General features: G+C 43.2%; 1 protein-coding gene across 1 annotated transcript in view; it reads right to left on the bottom strand.

The window, feature by feature from the left end:
• Positions 1 to 15287: 15287 nt before the first annotated feature.
• LOC146080913 (collagen alpha-4(VI) chain-like) overlaps positions 15288 to 27239 on the bottom strand; it is a 212229-nt gene continuing 200277 nt past the window's right edge. Inside the window, exons 40-42 of the mRNA XM_083188615.1 lie at positions 25423 to 25599; positions 17267 to 17305; positions 15288 to 16541 (exon numbers count right to left, since the gene is read on the bottom strand). Of these exons, the coding sequence (XP_083044741.1) occupies positions 16369 to 16541; positions 17267 to 17305; positions 25423 to 25599 (389 nt within the window). The 3' untranslated portion in view covers positions 15288 to 16368. The remainder of the gene's footprint in view (positions 16542 to 17266; positions 17306 to 25422; positions 25600 to 27239) is intronic.

Consider the following 27239-nt stretch of genomic DNA (forward strand, 5'->3'; position numbering starts at 1 on the left):
AGTTATATCAGGACAAAAACTAAAACCTGGATAAAATTCCCACTAACAGTCACGGGAAGAATTAATCTAATAAAAATGGTTATCCTTCCAAAATTTTTGTATGCTTTTCATCAATCTCCTATGTATATTCCAAATAGGATCTTTAAAAAAAAATAGATGGCAAAAAGCCCATTAATTAAACAAATTCAAAACATATGGGGTAACGCAAACCAAGTAATGGAATACAAAGGAGTGGACCCAGAAACTCCCATATGGGTAACATCTAATAAAAAAAGAAAAGAAAGACAGGAAGGGTAAATATAAAGAAATAAAGTCAACTTGGGGAAGGTTCGGTATTGAAAATATAGGACAAATATATGCAGAGGGAAATTTAAAAACTTTCGGGCAGTTAGAGGGTGAATATGGGATACCAAGAACAATGTTTTTCCAATATTTGCAATCAAGAAGTGGCCTCAATGAAACACATGGGCAAAATGATGTGAACATACTGTTGAAGAATCCCCATTGAAACAAATTCTGGGAGTAGACGGGAGGGTATCCAGTATTTATAAAGCATTGATGGGAGAATTAAAATACCCACAGATAAATAAGATTAAAGATAAGTGGATGCAAGATGTGGGGGAGATATCCGATCAGGGATGGAAAAGGGCAATTGCATACCCATCCAGAGCAACGCATGCTATAAGATACCAACAAATACAACTGTATATACTACATAGAGTGTATGTAACACCAGAAAAATTACGTAAATTTGACAAAAATAAAAACGACTTGTGCCCAAATTGTAGTATGACCCAAGGTACCTATATCCACATGATATGGCAATGTTATAAAATAAAAAAGTTGTGGGGTAAGATTGGTAAAGTGATAAGAGAAATGGGGTTGAGAGTAAATATAGATGGGAAAATGTGCCTGCTGGGAATCATGCCCTATGGAGAAGCAAATAAATATGATATATGTCTGTTGCAGAACCTGGTAACAATGGCTAAAGTAATTATAGTAAGAAAGTGGCTGGCACACAAAAGCCCAGACATAAAACAGTGGACTAATCAATAAAACACGAAAGATATATGTATAGTAAACACCAAAATATGAGTAAATTTCACCAGATATGGAAAAAATGGATGGAATCCAAGAATTCTGAGTGTGAAAGGACATAGGACATAGGAGAAGATAGGGAGGCACTGAATAAAAAGTAAGGAAAGGAAAAATAATAGACACTAAGATAAAATAGCACAGAATAAAAAAGTAGGATAAGCACAAACAAGCACAGACAAGCACAGAAAGAATGAGTCACACAAGCATAGAAAGCACAGTCCATTAGGGGCAGGTGGAAAGGATTGAAAAAAACAACAACAAAGAAAGGATAGGAATAAACCTTAAAGAGAGTAATAACAGTATACCTTGGGGTGGGGAGGGTGGGCAGGGGGGAGGGGGGTCAGGGATGGAGTGAAATAGATATAAATATGAATATATGTGTTGCACTATGAATTAAGTTGTAATAGGCACAATATGAAATATTTAGAAAGGGAAGGGGGATGGATGGAAACCCGCGCACAAGTTTAACCACTTGGATAAAGGATGATAAGCTTTAAATATAAGTATACAGTCTAGTATCCACAATATGAAAAATTGATGGTAAAGTAACTCTTGTGGAGGTGCACCCCTGAGAGTAAAAAACGTACAAATTCAGGAAAAAAGTGAAAAAAGAGAAAAGAGAAAAGAGAAAAAAGTACTCTCCTAGGAGAGTACTTTTTTCTCTTTTTTCCTGAATTTGTACAATATGAAATATGTAAGTGTAAAAAAACTGTTTTTTGATATGAATAAAAAAAGGACTGAATAAAAAAAAATGACAGCAGCAATGGACATTATTTTTATACTAACTCACACTGACGAAGCCAACAGGCGAAATGGTCCGTCTTTCGGAGTCCCTGCTGTGCACGGCAGGGCTTCTTATTCCACCCTACCACACTCCTACCGTGGGAATTGATTACTATCAGGTACACCTTATCCATTTTTCTCCTTCTGGCCCTCTTATTTATCTATCCCAATCTATACCTGCATTTCAGAGTGATACCAGGGTTAGGGGGGTATCGCTCACTTCCCATCAATTTTATAATAACATATGAGGGACAGCAGCATACACTCCCAATATATCTGACACTCAATAATTATATATTCTATTTTCTATACTCACCCCTCAGGATACTCTCATCCTACTGGAGCCCACACTGAGATATTCCTGCAATTGTAAGCCTACAAACAGGAACTAAGGTGTGGGGGACCAGGACAGCAGATGGGTGTGGTATATTTGCCCGACAGTCGGGATTCCGACAGTCATTAGTCAGACGTCGGAATCCCGACTGCACAGCGTGGGGAGCACAATGAAGCCCCTTGCGGACTCGCTGCCACGCTGCGGGCACGGTGGCGAGCGCAGCTCGCCACCTATTTTATTCTCCCTCTATTGGGGTCATGGACCCCCACGAGGGAGCATTCGGGATTCCGACGTTGGAGGAATGACTGTCGGAATCCCGACTGTCGGGGAGCCGTCCGGCACCCCAGCAGATATCCTCTATGTCCACCATATAAACAGTGGATAGCTGAGCCACGCTCACTCCCCCAACAACATCCACCTATAGGTAAAACCATCACTCCATTGTGAGGTGCTGGGGAAGAAGCAGCTGCCTCACACATTGTTTGGTGACCTGCCACAGCTATCCTTATCTTATATTTGGTGTACTTGTATATCAAGCACACCTGTGCTCAATCCTTACTTAAAGGGATACTCACTATATACATCCAACACTACTTACATTCTCCAATATTTCTCAATATCTTCAAGTAGGTAGTGATATATAAATATAATTGTGTTATTAAAACCAATATAGGATGATGTAACCTATGTCAGTTATTAGGAGATAATTGTTGCAAGAATTCATTGTATATACCTATTGTGAATCCTATAAATTATTGATGCATATTTTTCACAGGCTTCTAATTATTGTGGCATTAATCAATTTCCCAATATTAAATTAAATGGAAACTATTATACACATGGGCCTTTTCCCATATACTGTATATATTGAATGTCAATTTATGTATGTGTCTGTCTGTTTGGTATGGTTTTTCAGGTTTTCAATGTATAATATATAAAAATTAGTTTTATATATATATGAGTGCCCCCCAAAAAATAGAGTGCCTTTCTATCTTATTTTTTTTTTTACTGTAGCATTGATTTTTGAAAATAGTTATTGCAGGTCTGAGGGTAAGACTTAGGGGGATATTCAATCCTCCCGTAGCCATTCCCGATAGGTAAGATGGCTGCGGGGCCCTTTTCAATGCTGTCTTTCCCGACAGCATTGAACGGGGATCTCGGCAGAACGAGCCCGACTTCACAAGCAGTCTGTCTTGTTCTGCCGAGAACGGTCGGGAATTGACGAGCTCCCAGCCACAGCTTATGGCCACGCCCCCTTCTCGTCCCGCGGCAGGCAGGACATTGAATCCCACCTGCAAATCCCACCACGGCTGTCGGGCCAGCCTGACAGCCATGACCCAACACTGAATACCCCCTTAAAGATAGGCCTGCAGGAATGTGGGGGGTATTCAATGTCTGTCGAGCTCGTTATTTTTGGCGAGCTTTGCCGTTTTCTCGACGAGAGGTTGGTTTTTCATGGGGTTGGCTATTCATTACTAGCTTTCTCGACTGTCGAGTTAAACATTTCTTGAATTGTTGAGTTATTATGGGTAAAATCTGTCATTCCTGCAGCCTATTCAATGTCAAAGAGTACATCTGACCTTGACTGTTTGAAATCACTCTTCCCTCAATTTTAACTTGACAATTCTTTCTGTCGTGACAAGGGAGTTTCTGTGTGGAATTTTAATAAATCCTTTCTTCACTGAGGCTATGTGTTTAAAGAAACCGCTACTGTACTCGAGATTGAACAATAAAGTAAGTTATTTTTCTACTGATTCCGTTTGCTGACATTTCAATTGGGATTTTAAAGATACCTTTTGATGTATGCGAGTTAGAAAAATGAAGTAAGTGTTGGTCTTTTACTGATAAGCCCATCTGTTTTTTTTCACCAAGGATTTAAAGAAATTTCTATGTGTACGTGAGAGTGAACTAGAAAGTAAGTGTGGTTCCAATTACTTATCACCACATGTTTCACTACTCTGAATCACAAGCAAGTTTCAGAGCTGCGCTGGTTATTCCCCAAAAAAACCTGTGTTTCCAGTATTGTCTTTGTTCAGAGGTTAGATGGTCTCTGTGGGATTTACCAGCTGAAATTGTTTATTAGATTAAGCGCTTGTTATACAGTATATCAATTTCTCTGTGTATATCAAGTGTATATGCAGGATTCCCTAATGTTTGTAGTGCTTATCTTGACCTCTCTTTGTGATATTTTGCTATATATTCCTCTTTTGTTTAATTTTCCATTGGCTGCATGTTTATATGGTATGCTTTATTCCATTATTCCATTGTCAGCATCAGCTTTCAACAAGTATTATTATGCATTTGTTTACATTATTCTATTTGCCATATAAGAATTTTTCACTTTTGTTCACTGTGCTGGATTTTGCCCATTGAAAGTCTTCTTTATACATGTCTATTTGTGTCTACTTCTGGTTTGACCAAACACCTATGTTTAGGTCCCTTGTATCCATGCAGGGGCACAATTACCCAGAATTCAATGTTTGTTGTTGCCATTTTTTTTGTTTACTTCTCCCACAGTGCACTCTGTTTACCTCAGGGCTCTCACTCCTGTACTGAGACTTCAGGGAGATACAAGCATTGTGCAGTCTGCTGATTTGGAAATGGTTTTTATAGGAGAATTTGCATTTTTAACAAGATATCTACTTTCAAATCATTGACTACAAAAATGGAGCCTATCTCTGACACAATTGCCATTTTTTTTTAACTTCTTTGGTCAGACGTCGTCATCAACAATAGGGGAAAACTCGACTTGTCGAGCTAAATTTTCATTTCAAGCAAAATCAGAAAAACAAATGCTCAACAATTCTGACTGTTACTGGTGGGATTAAAATTACAGTTTGAATAGGCGAGAACTCGCCTTGTCAAGCTAAATTTTCATGTCAAGCAAAACGAGAAAAACAAATGCTCGACAATTCAGACTGTTACTGGATACCCCCCTGTGATGGCAAAAGTCATGCCAGGCTATGCAAACATGTGAAATTGAAAGAACAATTTATGACATGGATTAATCGCACGTTCGGGGCTTAATGCATGCTGCACTCCCTGTCACGAAAACATGTACCACTCCTCGCCCTGCCACTCGTTCGAATGCCGAATTGTGCACATGTACCGATCGCCGGAGCAATGTTGCCCACACATTAAAGCTACATTGTTCTATAATGTTCACCTTATTGTTTCAGGTGGTGCGTCATCGAGTTTCAGACAAATTTCCCCATAACTTGTAGCACTTTGAATCTTTTGCGCGCCATTGCTCCGAAACTACAAGTGCCATTGAATCTTTTGCGCGCCATTGCTCCGAAACTACAAGTGCCACGGATGCGAGTGATAGCTCATTCGAAAGGGCTTAAAAGGGTTCTCCCTTTAATGCAACACTATTGATCTACTTTGAAAATGTAAGAAGCAGCTGCACTTTGAACTCGTGAAACAGCGTCATGCCACAAAAGAAGAGCAAGGATCTGAGTCGAAATCCACCACAAAACCAACAGAAGAGTGTCCTAGTTTTGCGTGTACCTTCCAAATTATTAGATGGTTGGCAAAACATCCATTAGCAGCCATGCAGGGAACTCGGCTAGCAAGCGGGGGGTGGCTGTGCGAGCAGCGGCCAGCATTTAATCCACATGCAACGTTGCAAATTTTGCACCATTGCGTGTGGACCAGAATACGGTCCAAAGTGGGCTGGAATGGGATAGCCGGTGCGAATTTCGCACCATTGTGTGTAGACCGGAATAAGGTCCAAAGGGGCGGCAGGCGTTTAATCCTCACGCAACGCTGCAAATTTCGCAGCATTGCATGTGTACCAGAATAAGGACCCACAACTGGTGGAACTGCGTTCCGGCAGTTGTAATATGAGGCAGAACCAGTTCTGCCTCCGCCCATCCTCCTTGGCCAGCTGCAGAAGCTGCACCATGCACTGCTCATAGCCTGATCTGCAGGCTTCTCTATGATGGCTGCCCTGCCTCCATCTGCCCACCTTGTCTAATCGCTATTCCCTTAGCAGCGGTGGCTCAGCAGGCTCCTTCAACTTCCCGTACTTGTGCTGGGTGGGGCAGCTGTGATGAGTGACAGTCTGGCTTTGAGTCTTAATGATGGCTTCCTAGGTCTTGCTGTGTGCTGCTTATCACGATTGTGCACAGCGACAGGACAGAGTGACCTGGCCTTCCCTCCACCCAGCGCTCTTCTAGTTCCTCTCCACGGCAGGCAGCGGAGGCGGGATGAGCATACTGATGTCATTGCCCGCCTGTCTAATGCTGCAACCTGTATGTTTGAAGAGGAGCTTTCCAGAGGAGACTCACATTGACACAGATAAGAGAAACTTGCAGTGGGGCTGGAGGGAAGAAGGGGGGATTCAAGGGTGTGTGTATGTGTACTCTGTGAGGGGGGATGTGAACTGTGTGTGTGTGTGTGTGTGTGTGTGGGTGGGTGGGTGAGGAGGCACATGTACTGTGTGGGTGGGAAAATGGGGGGAATGTGTCCTGTTAATGAGGGTTTGTTAGGGGGTAAATGTGTACTGTGTTTCAGCAATGCACTGTGTTGTGGAAGACCTGCATGAGGGATAACATGAAATGGGAGGAGGGCTGTGTGAGCTGTAAACTGTGTAGGGGTAGAGCTATGTATAGGTGGCACTTCTTTGGGCATAACATGTAGGCAGCATTACAGTGGCATTAAGGGAAATTCAATTGTTAGCACCAACAGCTGCCACCCTCAGGCACCCAATGTAGCTTTTCAATTGTAGCTCCTGTCATGCACTATTGTCTGCTGGCACTAGCAATCCAGCTTGCCCCCCTGGCACTGTGCATGTAACCCCTGGCACTGAGCATGTAACCCATGGCACTGTGCCTGTAACCCATGGCACTGAGAATGTAACCCCTGGCACTGTGCCTGTAATCCCTGGCACTGAGCATGAAACCCTGGCATTGAGCATGTAGGTAAACAGCACTTATGTGGCATAATATGTAATGGGCATCACTATGTGTGGCACATTGTGTAATGGGCATTATGGTGTGTGGCATAACGTGTAATGGACATTACGGTGTGTGGCATAATGTGTATTGGGCATTACGGTTTGAATAATCCCCATCCCACAAAACCATGCCTCAAATTTGTGCTGCATGCCCTTGGTGCGTACTGTTCCTTTTTTTTAGGTGTTGGGTTGTTTTGCATCATTTGACTTATAGGTGGTTTTATGTGGGGGGAAGTCAGCTCCACCACCTCTCCAGGACCTGTTTAAACACTGGGTATATGTTGATAGCCGGGTAATGACAAATCAATAAAAAAGGTGAGATTAGCCCATTTTGTTTATCTGAAATATTGTTGCTAATACATGTGTCCTCATACATTGTTGCTGCTGAAGGCTGTGTACCGTGGAGTTGCCATGATGCATATACATAGTACAATCTCCTGCAACATGTTATTTCCCCAATTTAAAACACTGTTCACTGCCATTTATGTTTCCACAGTACAGGTACATGTGCAGGCTGACCGATGCCTAAAAATAAAGTTACGCGAATGCATGCAGGGGACACGTATATCGTATAAATGCTTCCTGCTGCATTTGAATTTGAACCGCACGGAATTGCAAAGACTCTTCCATGTGCATCTCCATGAATTAGGCCCTCTGCGCACTCTTTACATAAGACCTATATTTGATGCCAATTTCAGCGGAATAAAGTATTTTTCTTTGTCTGTAAAGCAGATTTTTTTCCAGTAGCGTGTTATAAAGTTCTATTAACACATTTGTTTAATTTTGGTTATACTTTAACAATTATAAAGTCATGATAACTTAGCGACCATTCCCAAGTTGTGTCTGTAGCATCTGTCTTCTATCTGCAGACACTTCACTGAATGAAAAGTTAAACCACTTTCAAGTTTTATCCTCAGATGTTCTCCAGGATATATAAATCTAAAAACAATTATGCCAAAATACTTTTTTTAAATCAAATTTTTCTTTATTGATGCATGACATATACTTATAAATCATCACTAATAGAAACGGTACTTGTTTCCTAGCACGGCCACAACGATTTGGATCTCGGGCATCACAAGTAAAAAAATCGCGTCGGTCGCATCGCATGCGTGCAAAAAATCGAATTCGATGCGACCGACGCGATGCCCGTGATTTTACATAGGGAACAATGTAAAATGCCTCAATTTACCCAAATAAACATAGGGAACAATGTTAAATGGCCCACAGACCCCCCAAAAAAACCCTGAAGTGTGTGTGAGGTGTGGCCCCCCCCAAAAATTGATAACGCCACCCCACGATCAACGTGAACCCGAAGCGTGGCGAGCGCAGCGAGGCCGCGAGGGGCGGCGGTATGCGTCCTCCGACCTTTTCATACCCCTACTATCCACGTCGGCGTGGAGTTGAGAATAGAAAGTGTGGCGAGCGCAGCGAGCCACCGAGCCCGAAGCGTGGCAAGCCCGAAGCGTGGCGAGCGCAGCGAGCCCCGCGAGGGGACGCGGATACCTGTGAAGCCCGCGAGGGGATGCGTATACCTGTGAAGGTATCCGCGTCCGCTCGCCACGCTTCGGGCTCGGTGGCTCGCTGCGCTCGCCACACTTTCTATTCTCAACTCCACGCCGACGTGGATAGTAGGGGTATGAAAAGGTCGGAGGACGCGTACCGCCGCCCCTCGCGGGCTCGCTGCACTCGCCACGCTTCGGGTTCACGTTGATCGTGGGGTGGTGTTATCAATTTTTGGGGGGGCCATTTCACACTTCAGGGATTTTTTTGGGGGTCTGTGGCCCATTTAACATTGTTCCTTATGTTTAATTGGGTCAATTGAGGCATTTTACATTGTTCCCTATGTAAAATCGCGGTCATCGCGTCGGTAGCATCACATGCTTTTTTTGGCCGCATGCGATGCGACCGACGCGATTCTAACATTTTCAATGGGAAATCGCGGGCATCGCGTCGGTCGCATCGCATACCATTAAAAATGACCCGCGATGCCCGCGATTGTGGCCGTGCTAGGAAACAAGTACCATAGAAACATTTCCACTTGTGTAATGGTGTGTACACACGGTGAGATTCCTTTGCTATTCGACTTGCTATACAATCTTTGCTAACTCATGTACTATTTACATACAATTCATGCTATCTGCTTTAGATTTGCACTATATAGTCATTGCTGCCCTGTCTATCTGGGTTTTGATTTGTGCTGTCACGGGAGCGCGCATCAGGATTGCAAGGTAAAAAACCTGTGCGATCTGCATGCGATCTGTATGCGATTTTGACTATATAGTCAAAATCTCATGCTGGATTGTACCGTGTGTACACACCATATGTTACATGACAGAATAAAAACATTTGTTCTATCAAAACAATGTTAGCGTATCATTATGTTCACATACTGATGTGAATCCGGATCTTCCAACCTCTGCCACTCTCCTTTTGGTGTGTATTTGTTTTATAGTAAAGAGAAAAGATTACATCCACCATATCACCCTTCTACTCTGATCTAATTCTCTTCAAAAGATTGGGGGTCTTAAGTACTGTACAGTATGTACTGGTTTAATTTTTAAAGCACTTCCAAACCTGTTCTTTAATGGGATGGGATAGGGTCTCTGTGTAGCTTTCCCATATTTAAAAAAAATTCTCAGTGTACTTCTACTTTTGTATTGATCCTGCCAACCATTCCATTCTAAAATGAGAAAACTGAGTAGAATGTATCCAGAGTTGCAGGATACATTTTTTAGCTGCTGCTGAAATGAAATATCAATAATTTCCATACCCCTTGTTGTCAGGGCTGCCAAGAGAAATCCTGTGCCCGGGTACAACAGTGTCACAGGGCCCCCATGGAGTGGCGAGCTACAGAAAAGAGGTGTGGCCATTCAAAGGATATAGGGGTGTGTACCACACCATATACCCTTTATGCAACACAATAGTAAACTCCTTATCCTCAGCCTCCCTGCCTGCCTCATTAGACGCATGCAGTGTCTAATTCCCGCAGGACCGTCCCAAAAAAAATGGGATGTCACACAAAAGTCGATACACACTGACTATGCCACACCACATTGCCCCCCACAGTAAGGCTTCTAATAAATTATAAATTATCTGCTAGTTGCCAAGGGGGTTAATGTCCGTTGCCAAGGGGGTTAATGTCCGTTGCCAAGGTGGTTAATGTCCGTTGCCAAGGGGGGTTAATGTCCGTTGCCAGGGGTTCTTGCTCGTTGCCAGCGGTTATTGCTTGTTGCCAACGGGTTTATATTTGTTCCCAGGGGTTAATGCTCATTGCCAAGGGGGTTTATTGTCCATTGCCAGGGGTTCTTGCTCATTGCCAAGGGGTTAATATGCGTTGCAAGGGGTTATTGGATGTTGCCAAGGGGTTAATATTTTTTGCCAGGGGTTAATGCTCGTTGCCAAGGGGGATTTCCGTTGCCAAGGGGGATTTCCGTTGCCAGGGGTTCTAGCTCGTTGCCAAGGGGTTAATATGTGCCCGTGTGTCCGGCCACCCACCCATCAGCTGCAGCTGCCCCTGCTTTATCCTGCCTTCCCCTGCGCACAGAGACAGATGCTAGAAGTCATTTTTCACTTCCAGCGTCTCTGACAGGGAGCACAGCCCGGCAGCGTTACCAGGAAGTGCAGAGCTGTGCTTCCTGTCAGACGCTAGAGCTGAACTATGACTTCTAGCGTCTGTCTCTCTGTGTGCAGGGGAAGGAGAGACAGGAGAAGGCAGGGGCAGCCGCAGCGGACGGGCGGGTGGCCGGACACATGGGCGGGTGGCCGGACACATGGGCGTGCGGGTCCTTGTCATCCCGGCGCACCCGCAGCCCAATAAATATTTTTTTTACAGTGTGTGTCCGCCGGACCCGGGCCCCCCTGGCAGGCCCGGGCCCAGGTAAAATGTACCCGCCCCCCCTGCCTCTCGGCGCCCCTGCTTGTTGTACTCGGGTACCTTCAGGGAGAATACCAACTATTGCTCATTCAGGGGTTAAAGGCAAACAATGAACTACTTAACGATTAGTCTAATTCCATACTTGAATCCAGAATCTCCTTATTATTGGGCACAACCACAAATGTTGCATCAAATCCGCAATTTGAGATCCACATCTAGGGCAAAAGTGATTATCCGTCTTCCCCATACAGTGTCTATGATGGGATGTCAGATACTGTATATCTTATGAGATATGTTCAAAAATAATTCTACGTAAGATGCTTCAGGTAATAGTTTAGAATTCCCCAGGGTTAAAATTGTGGCAAAATACTTTTATCAATGCAGCTATGTTATGTCATATTGGAATACGGATAGCTATAATGGATGTATGAGTGGCTATAGCGTTATCTCTGTAATCATGGTATACTGTCCATATAAGTAAGGTGGCTCAATATAAATTTAAATAAATAATGTACTGGGCATTGTGGAATATAATGTAAAATTAAATTTTGGTATGGTCACTTTCATTATATGCACTTGGATTGAAACCCATTGTATTCTATGGTTCTCTATATATTCATTCTAGCAGGTTTGTATTTCCTGATGTTGTCTAAGAAATTGTGTAATTTTCTATGGGTTTAGTATGATTTCCCGACATTCAAAACACAGACGGTCAGAATGCTGATAATTTAAATGTCATGGCGCTTGTGATTAAGGAATATGTACAAAAAACAACACTGATTGACTATAGAAGAGAACTAAATGTATCCACGCATGACATTTGCATCTAGCAAGGACACCTGGGGCAAAATGTAATAGGGTCCGATTTTTTAGACTTAAAAAAAATCGCACCAAATCGCACCTTTAAAAATCGCATTTTTTGCCGCGAATTCGCATATGTAATGAGATGCGAATTTGCGGCAAAAAATGCGATTTGCCGCGATTTCGGGCGATTTTTTGTCATGAAAATGTGCGCATTTTCATAAATGCGATTTTGTGCTAAAAAAAAAAAGTAAAAAAAAAAACGGCGTGGGGTCCCTCCTCCTAAGCATAACCAGCCCCGGGCTCATTGAGCCGGACCTGGTTCCAAAAATACGGGGGACAAAAAGCATAGGGGTCCCCCGTATTTCTGAAACCAGCCCCGGACTCTTGGACCGGTCCTGGTTCCAAAAATACGGGGGACAAAAAATCTGGGGGTCCCCCGTATTTTGAAACCAGCACCGGGCTCCAACAGCCCGCGATGTCATGCCACAGCCGGGTGACACTTTTTATACAAGGTCCGCCGGCCAAAACATGAGCACCGTGGCTGGTCAGCCTTGGATGGGGTACCTGGAGGAGTGGGGACCCCCCCAATAAAGGGGTCCCCCCCCAAGGCTTCACCCGTCCAGGGCTGAAGCCCGGGGCTGTCACCGGCGTCCGTGGCCAGTGGACGCCGACCTGATAGGGTTAAATCGATCATACGTTACATTGCTTTATACCGGAGAACTACAAGTGCCAGCAGACCTCCCCCGCATGCTGGGACTTGGAGAACCACAAGTCCCAGCATGCGGGGCATTAATGGGCCCGCTGGGACTTGTAGTCCACCTGTAAAAAGAATGTTTATAAAAAACACACACACAGAGAAGTAAAAGTTTATTACACACACACCTCACTTTTACACCAGCATTACTTACCATTCCTGGATCCAGCGCTGGTCTGGCTGCTTCACAGCCAGCTCCCCCCGCACTGACAGGACAGCGGGGAGAACTGGCTTTCTCCGTTGCCTCTAACAGCTTCTGTAGTGCTGTCCCAGTGCTACAGAGGCTGAGAGCGCGATTGGCTGAGCTATGCGTCTCCATGAAGACGCATAGCTCAGCCAATCAGGACTGAGCTATGCTACTGCGATTTTCAACCTATTAAATGTGCGATTTTCGGAAAATGTGCGATTTCGGACGTTTTTGACCAAAAATCGCACATGTCTAAAAATCGCACCCTATGACATTTCGCCCATGGTTTACATCCAAAACACGATTGTTTGTGTTGTCTACATTGTATGACACGCAGAAGCATGTGAGTGCAATAGCGCACGCACGGGGGAGGCGTTCTGATTTCCCAGAATCTCCCCTGACATGTAAAAACTGTTCTAGTATCACTAGTTTTTGCTATGGTGTTACAAAGAAGATTTTTTATCTAAAATGTTGTTTGGCTGTGGCTAGGAAAATATACCCAGGCCCCACCTGTGCTCCACAGGGGGCACCATTGTAATCCAGGAGGGGCAGAATGCGGGCATGTACCTTGCTTGCATGAAGTAGGTCCCTCCTCCTCGGTCAGTATAATCTTCCCGTGATATTTTGGAAGATGGCGCATTACACAAGAGACAACATCAAAACAAATAAATCACCGGGCCCAGGTGGGATTCATCCTAGGGTTTTAATGTAACTAACTGAGGAGATAGTAAAGCCACTACATTTTTATCTAATCAATTTCATCTGGTATGCTGCCAAGGGGCTGGAGATTAGCGGAAGTACAGTAGTACCAATATTCAAAAAAGGAAAAAAAGATGACCCAGCAAACTTTACACTGGTAAGCTTCACATTAATCGTGAAGAATTTATTTGAGAGATTTTAAGATATAAGATCCAGGACTATTTTGGAAAGGCATAGTATATTAAGTGGAAACCAGCATGCATTTGTGCTAATCCAACCTCATAAGCTTTTACAAGGAGGTCAGCAAGAATTTAGATATTGGGAATGCATTAGACATAGTCTTCCTGGATTTTGCTAAGGCCTTTGATACTGTACCATACAAGAACTTGTTTAATAAAATGGAGGCGGTGAGACTAGGGGTAATAATCTGTAGCTGGGTGAGGAGATAGCTGCAGGATAGCGAACAGAGAGCGGTGGTTAACGGATAGTTTTCCGTTTGGAAAAGTACTAAGTGCGTTACCAATGGAATCAGTGCTTGGGCCGCTTCTATTTAACTTATTAATTAATGATATAGAGGAGGGAATACTCGGCAACTTATCCATCTTTGCAGATGACACAAAACTGTGTTGGATAATTAGTATGGATAAAACTGTCTCCATGTTACAAAGGGATCTAAATAAACTAGATGAGTGGGCAAAAAAATGGAAAATGTGGTTCAATGTGGACTAATGTAAGGTTATGCATCTTAGGAGACATAACCAAGGTGCCATGTATAACTTTAACAGTGTGTAATTGGGTAAATCAGAATTGGAAAAGGACCTAGGATTCCAAAATGACAATAAACTGGGGTGCAGTACTCAGTGTCAGGTAGCAGCAAACAAAGCAGATAAAATACTAGCCTGTATAAAAAGGGGCACGGAATCTAGGGACATCAAAAAATACATTGTAGAACTGGAAAAAGTCCAGGAAAGGGCGACCAAACTGATAAAAGGGATGGAGAACTATGAGGAAAGACTAGCCAAATTGGGAATGTTCACAGTAGAAAAGAGATGCCCAAGGGGTGACATGCTTAACATGAACAAATATATTAAGGGCAATTACAATGATCTGTCAGGCAGCCTATTTACTTTCAAATCAGTTACTGCAATAGGACACGAGTGCATACACTTAGACTGGAGGAGAGAAGGTCTAGAACATGGGTCCTCAAACTGCGGCCCTCCAGATGTTGTGAAACTACAAATCCCAGCATGTCCTGCCACAGTTTTGCTATAAGGGAGTGTTAAAAGTATGGCAAGGCATTCTGGGATTTGTAGCTTCACAACATCTGGAGGGCCGCAGTTTGAGGACCCATGGTCTAGAACACTTAAAAGGAAGGGCTTTTTTTAAGGTCAGGGCAGTAAAATGATGGAACTCTCTTCCATGTGAGGTGGTGTCGGCTGACACAATAACATAATTTAAATTAAGGCTAGACACTCATTTATTACTACTATTACTATGTAACTATGTGCTCTAAACAGCAAAGGCTCTAGCACAGTGCCAGAGTCTTTGGTTTTAGTGTGCGGGCACCATATTTTCGAACATATGTACACTTAAATATATGTATATTCAGGGGAGGGGGGAAGATAGAGGTGCAGCCAGCCCCCTTCAGCAGCCCAGGCCCAGGTAATTAGTGCCAGCTCCCCTCCCACCTCTTGGTGCCACTGTCTGTGGCTTTGTAACTACAGTATGTGCTTTGCTGTGTGTTTTTTCCACCCTTTATGATAAATACTGTTTGATAAATGAATAAAAAAATCACATAATAGAATTTTATTCACGTCCGAATGAAGTAACAAATCTCAAATTTCCTGATTGTATGATATACAGTACACTTAGTAGTTTGGAGCACCAATGCTTGTAAGCCAAAAGAAAACTACAGTTTTTAACAGCACAAATACATTTCCCAAAATACCAGCTTAATTTAAATTTTTTTTGTCTTATGTACTTTAATATTTGGGAAGTAACTGTTAGAGCTTCTATATTGACAATGAGATTATAGTAGCAGAAAGAGGAACAAATACTTGCAATACTGATACTTCTTAAACTTTGTTTGCTCCATTGGGCTGACAGCTACAGACTTGTATCAGTCGCTGAGCTAAAATATGCTAATGTCACAGACGCTGGTGGTGTCTCTGAACCATCACTTGTGCACAGAGGTGCAACCAATGAACGTACATCAAGGTCAGACATCAACTTTCTTAGTGCAGCATAGCTGCCTTGTTAACTGCATACGGTTAGGGGATCAGTCACGGGCAGTTAAACTGGTTAAAATGGTCTCAAAACCCCTGTGCTTTAGTAGCCCCCCCCCCCTCGGCCCCATTACCACCGGGACAAGCAATGCCTGACTTTGCAAATTAATCCTCACTGGGACTGATATCACAGGACCATCATGGCAAAATAATCCCTGTGCTGCGTTCATCGACATTGCCTCCATCTTTGAATCAGGCCCTAAGTGTGGAAATATTATGCCTGTATTTTTGAATATTAAAACATTTTATTTCAAGCAACATATAAAAATTCCCATTTTAGTTTTCCTTGAACCTACAGACACTCTATGCTTTGAGAATAACACCTAATGTTTTGAGGTATCACAATAACAAATAAGTGCAGTTTAATACGACTCAAGTTTTCTCCAACTGCATAACTATAAAAACATTTAATAAAAAATGTTATCCAAAAATATGTAGATTTGGTATTTTTCTGAATAAATATTCTACAAAAGGTTCAAATTTCCTGTGAGTTTTTCAGCAGTGATTTAGGCTGGTTCTCCTAAGATTCTGAATATGATAGGTTGCCATGGCAGCTCTGATCCCATGGTTCACAGCAATCTAACCATTTAAGATGGGGACAGGCAGGTATCTTCACATTGTTCTTGAGTTCCAAACTGATTTTTATTTCCTCCGCAGCCACCATACCAGAACTGTACACATTCATTTTGATCTGCGTTGTACCACCACTTTAGTATGTAATCTTGACAAGCTCCTTCCTCTGGCTTCAATGTGCAGATATCTGGAAACAAGAACAGTCCACATGTTAAGTATTCCATAAATATGAACAGTTGAGGTCTAGTTTGCAAAGACCATGGTAACAGAAAGTGAAGGCTTTTATTTTTGCAATTCTGTTATTGTTCAAGTTTATTGTCATTCTTCCAATACATGGCCACAAGTTATAAATAAAGTAATGTAAGATGTATTGGATTTGAATTCTGGCTTTTGCTTTTTCAAATATTCACAGCTGGTTCCCATTCTTTAAAAGAAGAACCAGCGATCTGCGGTACTAGCTAATATGGTGATTTACCAGTTTTCAAATTGTTCTTTACAACTGAAATGTCAATAGTTATATTGTCTAGATCAGTGGTTCCCAAACGTCTTTCAATCACGGCACCCTTGAGTATCTGGATTGTTTTAATGGCACCCAGGTGAGAACACTCTTATAAAAAAAAAAAAATAGAAGCAAAATATAAAATTAAGTAAATTGTGTTTATATGTCAACATTAGGTTCAATTATGTAGTGTGGGATAGGATTCACTTATGTTTGTCTACATATTTTATAATTGATAGCCACCAGCACTGGTTTTGCCTATTATATTAAATGTAAACCATTTAAATTGGTCTTGGACCACCAATCCAATGCACCCCTTCAAGTGTTCAGAGGCACCCCACTCTTTTCCATCAATATGTTTAAGTAAAAGTTCCCCTTTCTACTGACATTTTAGTGCAAAAGTTCCAACGTACCTTTATTGAGAACTTGTGATCCCTCATTTGTACCTTGACCTGGTTATGGAAGAAAAAGTAGGTATCAGTACCACAGTCAGGCAATGAGATCCTGCACAACGGAGACATTATTCACATGCAAAAATCATTAATATTACATTATTAAACAATCTAACTGAAGCCACATAATATGCAATTGTATTAACGATCCTGAACTTCAAACTAAATAATCAAATGGGCAATATAATTAAATCAGTACAAATCGTCTTATGTAGGGCAAGGTATGATAAGGAATGCATTAAACAAAATCCCAGAGCAAATTCACCCAGTTTTAGATCCTGATTCAGGATTTGGCTGCAAAACTGTAAGTCCCAGTAGTAGTTTGTGGGGGGCTGCCAGCGCAGGGCAAGGCAGCACCACTCGCCAGGTCCCTCCTCATGTTGTGGCTGTAAAACTTTGCAGGCACCTTGCTAAAGTGCGACTACTTCACTCTACAGAGTAGAGCTTGCACATGACCGGCAGCCCCCTGGCTTCCAAGCCAGACACAGGATAACCATATGGGAGCCGGACGGCTCCCCGACAGTCGGGATTCCGACAGTCATTACTCCGACGTCGGAATCCCGACTGCTCCCTCATGGGGCTCCACGACCCCCATAGAGGGAGAATAAAATATGTGGCGAACGCAGCGAGCCCGCAAGTGGCTTCATTGCGCCCCCCCCCCTGTGCTGTCGGGATTCCGATGTCTGACTAATGACTGTCTGGGATTTATACCACACCCAACCATATATATCGGCATGGACACGCCTGTTGTTTTACAGGCTGCTCTGAGAAAATGTGCACATGCTGCGCCATGTCATCACCGCCACTGTAGGAATTTAAACTGTAACTGCGTGCGCACATGCACAGATGTCCGAAAATCAATATCTGCGTTTTTCGGACATCTGTGAATCAGGCCCTTAATGCAAACAGCATGGATTTGACTAGATCAAGTGTGCCTTGTTGTAATCATTTTTTTTTTAATGAAGGGAATAGGGAGGTGCATTGACAGACACTGCTTTGTGTGAAGACACATAGATTTTTTATCCCTGCAAAAATACCTGAATTCTCAAACATCTCATAAGTGCCATAGAATAGATCTTGGGGGTCATTCTAATGGATTCGCACCATGTGGTTTTATTTTGAGTTTCAGAAACAGTAACATTTTACCATCTATCAAGCAGTGCACAAAGGAAAGTACTGTACATATAGAGAGGTGGTGGGATAACTATTGGCAGCGGCTCTGTAACCCACAAATCTTGTTTTGTTGTATTGTCTTTGTTTGGGTCATTGGTGTAAACCCTAGTGTGTCACAGGCAGCAGCCGGAAGGTTGCGGAATTTTTTTTCACAAACTTAGAAAAAACATTTTGATCAGATTGATCATGCCAGTAATCGTGAGAGGAAGCTTCCCCCAAACAGCTATACGGGACTGCAAGTATTCCAGCTGAGGCATGATATTAAGACTGACATAGCGAGTTGGGTCATTGGAGGCCCAGATACCCAGATATTTAAAGGAATAAACCCACCATAATGGGAGCCTTATGTGGGGGCTGCACATGCACAGACCCCCCCACGGGGACAAAATCGCCCCTTTACGATTCCAGCTGATTCACCCCCCAAATGCACAATAGTATCATAACAACATATATCATAAATGTTAGCATCAATCCGGCAGACCATATGATATAGTCCTGATCTTAGATGAGAAAATAACCTCAGAGTAGGAATGATATCTTGCAACGTAGAAAAGGGAAAGTATAGTTACTCATCAGTGTCACCTGCCATAGCTTGTCTGGCCTGTCTGCTAGAATCCAGCCATGCAGTCGCCTCCCTAGGATTTGAGAAAATCTTGGTTTCCCCATCCACAACCACTCTAAGCCTAAAGGGGAAAAACATGGTGTAGGGCACATTCTATTCCCACAATTGACTTTTGTACTTCCATGGCGTAATCAGGGAACACTAAGATCTTAGAACCATTAAGCATCAGAGGCCCCTTTGTACAAGACAGGTGAAGAATAATATCTCTGTCAAGGTAGTTGAGGATTTTGGCTATGTAAGTGCAAGGTGGCACACCAGGGGGTATATGTCTTAAGGGAACCCAGTGTGCTCTCTCCACTGGAAAAGACAAGGAAAGGAATCCACACAGTATGAATCCAAAAGCCATTTTTCCAAGTATTTCTCAGAGTCAGAACCCTCCTCTCGCTCTGGCAAACCAACCATCCGTATATTGTTCCGTCACAAATGCCTATCCATATCTAACAGCTTACTCTGGGCAGCCATTAATGTAGCATCCATGGTATTCACTTTAACAGATAATGGGAAAATGTTGTCCCAGTGTCGATGTGCGTGTTTCCTCCTCTCCAACTCTCTCCCTGACTCTCTGAAGATCATTGCGGATGATTGACAAATGCGACTGCACTATACCAATCTCATTTGCGAGTTTAGATTCCCTCGCTGCCAATGCCTCCAGGACCTTTTGCAACATGGGATCAAGAGCTACAGCAGGAGCCAGGTCCAGGGTGAGAAAAGAGCACACTCAATATGCCGCAGAAAAATATTGCTCAATATGCAGCTTAGTGCCAGTAGTAATATTTATAAATAATATATAAGTAATGGGGGAAATTTACTAATATGAAAAACCTAGTTTTTCGTATTAGTATTTTCCCTACGACTGTTTCAGTCGTATGCAATGTCGTGTTCCGGAGGGGGATTTACAAAGCAGTCATATACGACTGCTTTGTAACCCTCCGATGTTGTAATGATTCGTATTAGCTGGCCATATATATGGCCACTAATACGAATTCCTACAGGCAGTCTGCACGGATCAGTCAGATCCGTGCAGGCTGCAAGGTGTAAAAAAAATTAGAAAAAATAAATAAATTAAAAAACGGCGTGGGGTCCCCCCCACAGCTGTAACCAGCACCAGGCTGAAAGAGCCGGGCCGGTAATTAAAAATCAGGGAACCCGACAAATAGGGGTTCCCCGATTTTTAACAACCAGCTCCAGGTCCAGGGCTGGTTCCCAAAATACAGGGGACAAAATGACTGGCTGGTTTGGCCTGGGGCTGGTTCTTAAAATACGGGGGACCCCTATTCATTTTGTCCACCATATTTTGGGAACCAGCCCCGGACCTGGAGCCTGGGGCTGGTTGTTAAAAATCGGGAAACCCCTATTTGTCGGGTTCCCTGATTTTTAATTACCGGCCCCGGCTCTTTCAGCCTGGTGCTGGTTATGGCTGTGGGGGGGACCCCACGCCGTTTTTATTTATTTATTGTTCTATTTTTTTACACTAAAGCCTGCACGGATCTGACTGATCCGTGCAGGCTTAAAGCAAATTATTTTCGTGCCTGTTTTACCAATTGCTTAGTAAATCAGGAACCAATAGAAAAAATACAGACACCTAGGTGTCTGTGTGGGGCGCCCGTATGGGTTGTTAGGCCTGCAGCAATCAATAACAGGGATTGTCAGTCCCTAAATGGCAAAAGAAGAGGTGAGGGGAGATTGCGCAATTGAAGACAGAACAAGGAATTATAAAAAAATGTAACAATAACAATTTATTTAAACATTTGATATGCTAAAAAATGGTGCAATGCATCAAAGTTAAAATCTGAATAATTGAAAAAGGGGGGGGCTGTATCCAGTGGTAAAAGGTGTCACCTTATTATCTGGCAGAAGGAATAAGGGAGAAGGGGACGGTGGGATTGTCCTCCAGACCTTTGGGCAGGGATTCCTTTACAGAGTGTCCTCCAAATCGGACTGTGGTGGTAATGTCCCAGATATGGATTCTCTGTATAATTGAATTTTCCACTTAGGACCGTGTGTGGGTACCTTAGATGGGTGGCGTTCCCTCAGATTGTGGTACCTGGAACAGTGGTTTGATGAATAAAGGTCCCGGTCTGGTTCTCCAGATATTGAATGTATTCCTGTAGGTGGCTTTGGCCAGGTAGGTGTCTGGAACAGCAGTATTACCAAAGGGGGTGGCTGGGTTGCCTGTGCCAACGCGTTTCACTGCTTAGGAGCAGCTTTTTCAAGGTAGCCTTGAAAAAGCTGCTCCTAAGCAGTGAAACGCGTTGGCACAGGCAACCCAGCCACCCCCTTTGGTAATACTGCTGTTCCAGACACCTACCTGGCCAAAGCCACCTACAGGAATACATTCAATATCTGGAGAACCAGACCGGGACCTTTATTCATCAAACCACTGTTCCAGGTACCACAATCTGAGGGAACGCCACCCATCTAAGGTACCCACACACGGTCCTAAGTGGAAAATTCAATTATACAGAGAATCCATATCTGGGACATTACCACCACAGTCCGATTTGGAGGACACTCTGTAAAGGAATCCCTGCCCAAAGGTCTGGAGGACAATCCCACCGTCCCCTTCTCCCTTATTCCTTCTGCCAGATAATAAGGTGACACCTTTTACCACTGGATACAGCCCCCCCCCCTTTTTCAATTATTCAGATTTTAACTTTGATGCATTGCACCATTTTTTAGCATATCAAATGTTTAAATAAATTGTTATTGTTACATTTTTTTATAATTCCTTGTTCTGTCTTCAATTGCGCAATCTCCCCTCACCTCTTCTTAAATCAGGAACCACCATTCTTTTGAATGGTGATTCCTGTCGTATCCTATCGATGGTGTAGACATTCGTATTTGTAAATACAAATACGAATGTCCCATCTTTAGGAATACAAATTGCTGTATTTTTGGGATAGTAAATCCCGAAAATACAAATGTGTATAAAATAGGTGTATTTCTGCCTACGAATACACCTATTTTTTACGAATTCATATTAGTAAATTTCCCCCAATATGTCAAGTGAGGACAGTGTGGTTGAAAGTAAGTATCTGGCACAGGCAACACTCAGCACTCAGCTACACAGTGCATACACTGCCCTGTAGTAGGAGGCAGGAAGTGAGTCTTAAAATGGTGGACCCTGACACTTGAAGATCGTCAGCTGTGTTTGTGCATCAGGCTGCTGAAATGGCACGATGCACCCTCAGATAAGCCTCCCCGGCTGTCAATGAAAGCTGAGCCATTCCAGCTGCCAAGAAGGAGAGAGAGGTGCCCGGAACAGCATACACAGAAGTGAGTCCTATGGCAGTGTTCCAAGTGGTCAACAGTTTCTTCACTCAATGATCAGCAGTCGCATGCCCACTCTCCCCGGAGGAAGCCTCAGTGGCAGGTACCCAGAACCGTCAGCTGCAGGTGCGTCAGTTTGTGGGCAGTGACAGGATGTATAATACATAGAGGGAAGCTCTGGCTACTCCATGTCTGTTGTTGCCTCGCCCCTGGATATGTATTTTTAGATGTATGTAACAAGATTTCCCTATAGACTGTGAGCAGGGCCCTCCTGCTCTATGTCAGTCTGTTATTACCCAATTTGGTTTATCACGGTTGTTTCCAATTGTAAAGTGTAACAGAATATCCTGTTCTATATAAGAAACTGTAAATAAATTATAATAAATACAGGATTTTGAAACTGATTAAATGTGGGGAACAAAAGGACACTTCAGAGTCAATGATGACAGACAGGCAGCAATCTTGCAGGATAGGATTGGTGGATGTGTTCTCAACAGTGATGGAGACATCAGGTTGGTAAGTGCTATTAGCTGGTGGAAATATAATTAATTAATTAATTCTGTTTTTTAAATATTCCGTTTTAGGTGCGGGAAGACATCCATAGTAAAACAGCAGAAAGGCATTCAGTGACACTGCCCAATACAGATGGTGATAATGTATGTGTGTGCAGGTTGGGTCGTAGTACTGGAATGACTAAAGGATGTTGGGAAGGGGGAATGGATGGTAAAGTGAGTTAATACTTCCTTTTTAATTGGATGATGTATTTCCTACTGGTGAGGCCTGAACAGGGAGTCGTTTCTCTTAGATGAGCCTTGTCTTGTTTCCGGTGTGTTGGTTCATATGAAAAGTTAAAAAGAAGGAAATACTATGTGTTTGTTTATGGACAAAGAATGGTTAAGTACGTCTACAATTAAGGCATACCTAAATCACATGAGTCGTGAATAAAAAAATTGTATAAAGGTTTCTTTTTGGGATATCAAAGTGGGTGGCATACCCGTACTCACGGTGTCATTAGTTGTGAGACTCTTATATTGATATCTTTGATCCCTCCCGATGTGGTCAGTTCATTGAAGTGGAGAAGGATTCTTTCACTCGTTTTCATAGAAAGGTTTTATATATGTGAAAACATTGTACAGAGACAATGTGTATATCTGTGTATCATGTCCAAAATGATGGTCAGGTACGTTTACTGACAAAACGTACCTAACTTATATTTCTGGGCATGTGCAGGGTGCGTGTGGCCAAGGCGAAAAGAGTGTTCACTGGGCGCACGCACCCAAGTGTGTGGGCGGGGGGCGGCAGGGCATTCTCGTGCAAATGCCCCGCTGATGCGGGTGCGTTAAGGGGCCAGCTGACATCACCGAATGACAGCTGCCCGCACACTTCCTCCAGAGCAGGGGTGTCAAACTCAAATTCATCGGGGGCCGCATCAGCAGTTTGGTCACCCTCAAAGGGACGGTTGTATCTGTAGGTCCCCCTGTATAATTATAATGCCATGACACCACAGGCTGCTCCCCCTGTATAATAATAATGCCACGACACCACAGACTGCTCCCCCTGTATAATATAATAAAAGTAATGCCATGACACATAAATGATTATACAGGAGGAGCAGCCTGTGGTGTCATGGCATTATTATTATTATACACGGGGACACCTCAGGAAACAGCAGATCTATATATATTTTTTATTGTGAGTGTGATCCTCATCCTCACTTACTGTTTCTCCGTCTGTCCTGCAGCTGCTGCGGCTTCCAGCTTTTCTTCACTGCTTGCTGCGGCCACACTGTCTCCGACTCCCGGTCCAGCTTCCCTGCCTGCTCCTACTTCTCTACAGACGCATGGGCGGGCGGCGTCATCGTCATGACGTCCCCACCCAGTGTCTGTCACTGCCGGGCATCAGAGGGAACAGGCGGCCGGGCCCTCCTCCACATAGCCGTCGAGGCCGGCGGCCATGTTTCTGTAGCCGCATACATATACAGGAACATGGCCGCCGACAGTGGAGGAACAGGTAAGGCGGCCGCGGACGTGGCCTGCAGCACTCCTGTTTTAGACACACTGCCCCTGCGTGCTATCTCCTCGCGCGGGCCACATGACGAGGTCTGGCGGGCCTTGTGTTTGACACCCGTGCTCCAGAGCATCCACGCATATGTCAGTGACTTGAGAATCACTTTTATATGCATGCACCTTCGCCATCAATCGATGGTCGCCCCCCATTGAGTTATGTGGTGGATCCCACTAGCCTGCAAATGGATGTTACTGTGTAACATCCATTTGCACTCCCTGCGAGGGAATCGCCCTTGCGAATGGGTGGCAGCCAGGCCACCATTCGCAAGGCAAGGCTTGGTGGATTCGCAAGGCTGCGAATTCGCAGCCTTGCGAATCAACTAGAATAACCCCCACTATCTCATAGTAGGTACCAGCTTAAGTCTGTGGACTGCCAGAGTTAATCTGCTATAGGTAGAAAAAGGATAATACTGTACTCCTTGATATACAATTAATGCCAGAAAAGATAGACTATATTTTACAAAGATCACAGGGAATATAAGACTCCACTTAAAGCACAAAGTGCTACACCACAAAAAACGCCAAACAAACAGACCTAAATAATTAAAAAGGTTTCCAAATGATCTAAACTTCAGAGAAAATGATGCAATTAAATACGGAAATCCAAATATTCAGCTGGAAAAAATGAACTTTCAATAAATTTTCCCCTTACAGAGATTACTTTTAGCCTGGCTTCAGTTGTTTTCCCTTCTCGGATTTGAACCTGGAGTTAGTTCAATGTGTTTTTGGCCCTATTTTCAACAGACCCTGATTTTTTCATGTATTATGCCTTTTTCCAAAGAAATCCAAAAGGCAATTTTTCTGTGGAATTATGAAACTTCTAAAAATCATATTCACAGAAGTGTATTTAGTATCTTTCTTACTAGTAACGCAGACTTCACAGTACAAATAACCTCACTCAATGGGAATAAAATACACATGATGCTCTACATGGTTTTCTAGGAATTTATTTAATGCCTTTTGCTTTGTGGCTAAAGAACACTTACGTTTGGAAGAGCAAGCTTGTAGACACTCATTCTCTGTAACAAATCTGTTTCCATTCCCATCACAACCTCCATACCAGAACTGGGAGCATGCATCAACCTCCTTAATATAGAACCACATGCGCTGGAAGTTCCCGCATGTTGTGCCATGGTTCACATCCAATAAGCACTTCTCTGCAACTAAAACAATTAGGATTACAAATAAATTCCCCTCTTTCTCTGTAGTGTGTCAACTTCAAAAGCATTAAATGAAGCAAAAGAATACACCAAACTTAATAACAGTAGTATTTAACATGTGGTCCCCTAGCTGCTGTGGAACTACACATCCCAGCATGGGTCGTGCCCATGGGAATGGCCAGCGTTTCATGGGTGTTCCCATGCTGATGGCGGAGTGTCGCGGGTGTCAGGGGTGGGCAGTGAACGTCACCGGATGTCAGTTGCCCGCCCTGTTCACGTAGGTGGGTGCCGCAAATCTGAGTCACCAGAGAGTGACTTAGATTTGCGAACACTTAAGAAATCATTAAATGGTCGGCAAAAATTGCCAGCTGTGAGAGTCAATTAGAATGACCCCCAAAATGTGTTGCAGATTAATAAATAAGCAACCTCAATTTTTCTCACAATTGATATTATGTAGTGGTGAAAAGCTTACATGTCAAAGCAATCAACAATAATTATATTGCAAGGAAAGAACAGCATCTTTAGATAATACAGCATAGGAAGTACTGGGGAAACAGGGTGGTTAGAGGTAATTTGTAATAAACACCTTTAAATTAAAATATACTATGCCAACACGTTATAACACATGATTCTAACAAAATGCTTGGTGTGCCGAGTTGTCACCTGTGATTAACAATATTCAGCAATAAGCACCAAAACAAATAAATAATCTCATAGAAACACAATCAGAACGTATTGAGTATATTTTACAGAAGCCACACTACAATTAACTGCATAGTGATAATATTATATTTACCACTTTCTAAGCTACGATGATGCCACTGACAATGTCTAGTGCTGGGATACCACAGCACTTCTGTCACCTACGATCCAAAGTCTTCATTGCTGCCTGGGATGCTGAGCACCACACCGGGCTGTGCTCTTTGTCCAATGGTCCTGGTCCCTGTGCGATGAATTAGTCGCCGCTGGGATCTTCACTGCTGTAGCCAGGTCTTCCTCACCTCTCAGCACCATCTGTCTTCTGTAGGGAGTCTCTGAGGGGTTCTTGCCAGGGTCTCCTTACTCTGGGTTTGCAATCGTTCTCAGTGGTGCCTGCTCCTACCGTCCTTTGTCATCCGCTGTAATTCCTCTGGCTCTCTCTCCTGAGTAATGCTGGTGCTCTAATCCAGCGATTCTCAAACTGTAGGTCCAGACCCCAAAGTGGGTCACAACCTTCTTAGCATATACCAATTTCCTCGTTAGGGGATATAACAAGCAGGACTTAATTAGAGCAAAATCCAAAGCATTTAATACACCAAGGGAACAGGCCCTGATATCCCACAATCGTGAACAAGCAGAGGATACTCAGAAAATCCCTCTTGTACAAAATTATAACTCCTGTAGCAATAAAGTTGTGAAAGCAGCAAGGAATTTATGGCCCATGATTCAATCCGAACCTAATTTAAAACCATTTACACATAGGGAAATTTTTACCAAGTTTCCATAGAAATCGCAATCTGATATTTCCTAACAAAAAAGCGTTATAAGTGTATCAATGGAGATGGGTTCTTTTTTTGCGCACCCCAATTTAGGGATAAAATTCCCCATTAGGCAAATTCTGACATGCACCAGCATGTACATTGTGTACATTATCCGCTGTCCCT

The sequence above is a fragment of the Crinia signifera genome, chromosome 5 (genome assembly GCF_055691185.1).
Source record: "Crinia signifera chromosome 5, ASM5569118v1, whole genome shotgun sequence".
Lineage (NCBI taxonomy): Eukaryota > Metazoa > Chordata > Amphibia > Anura > Myobatrachidae > Crinia > Crinia signifera.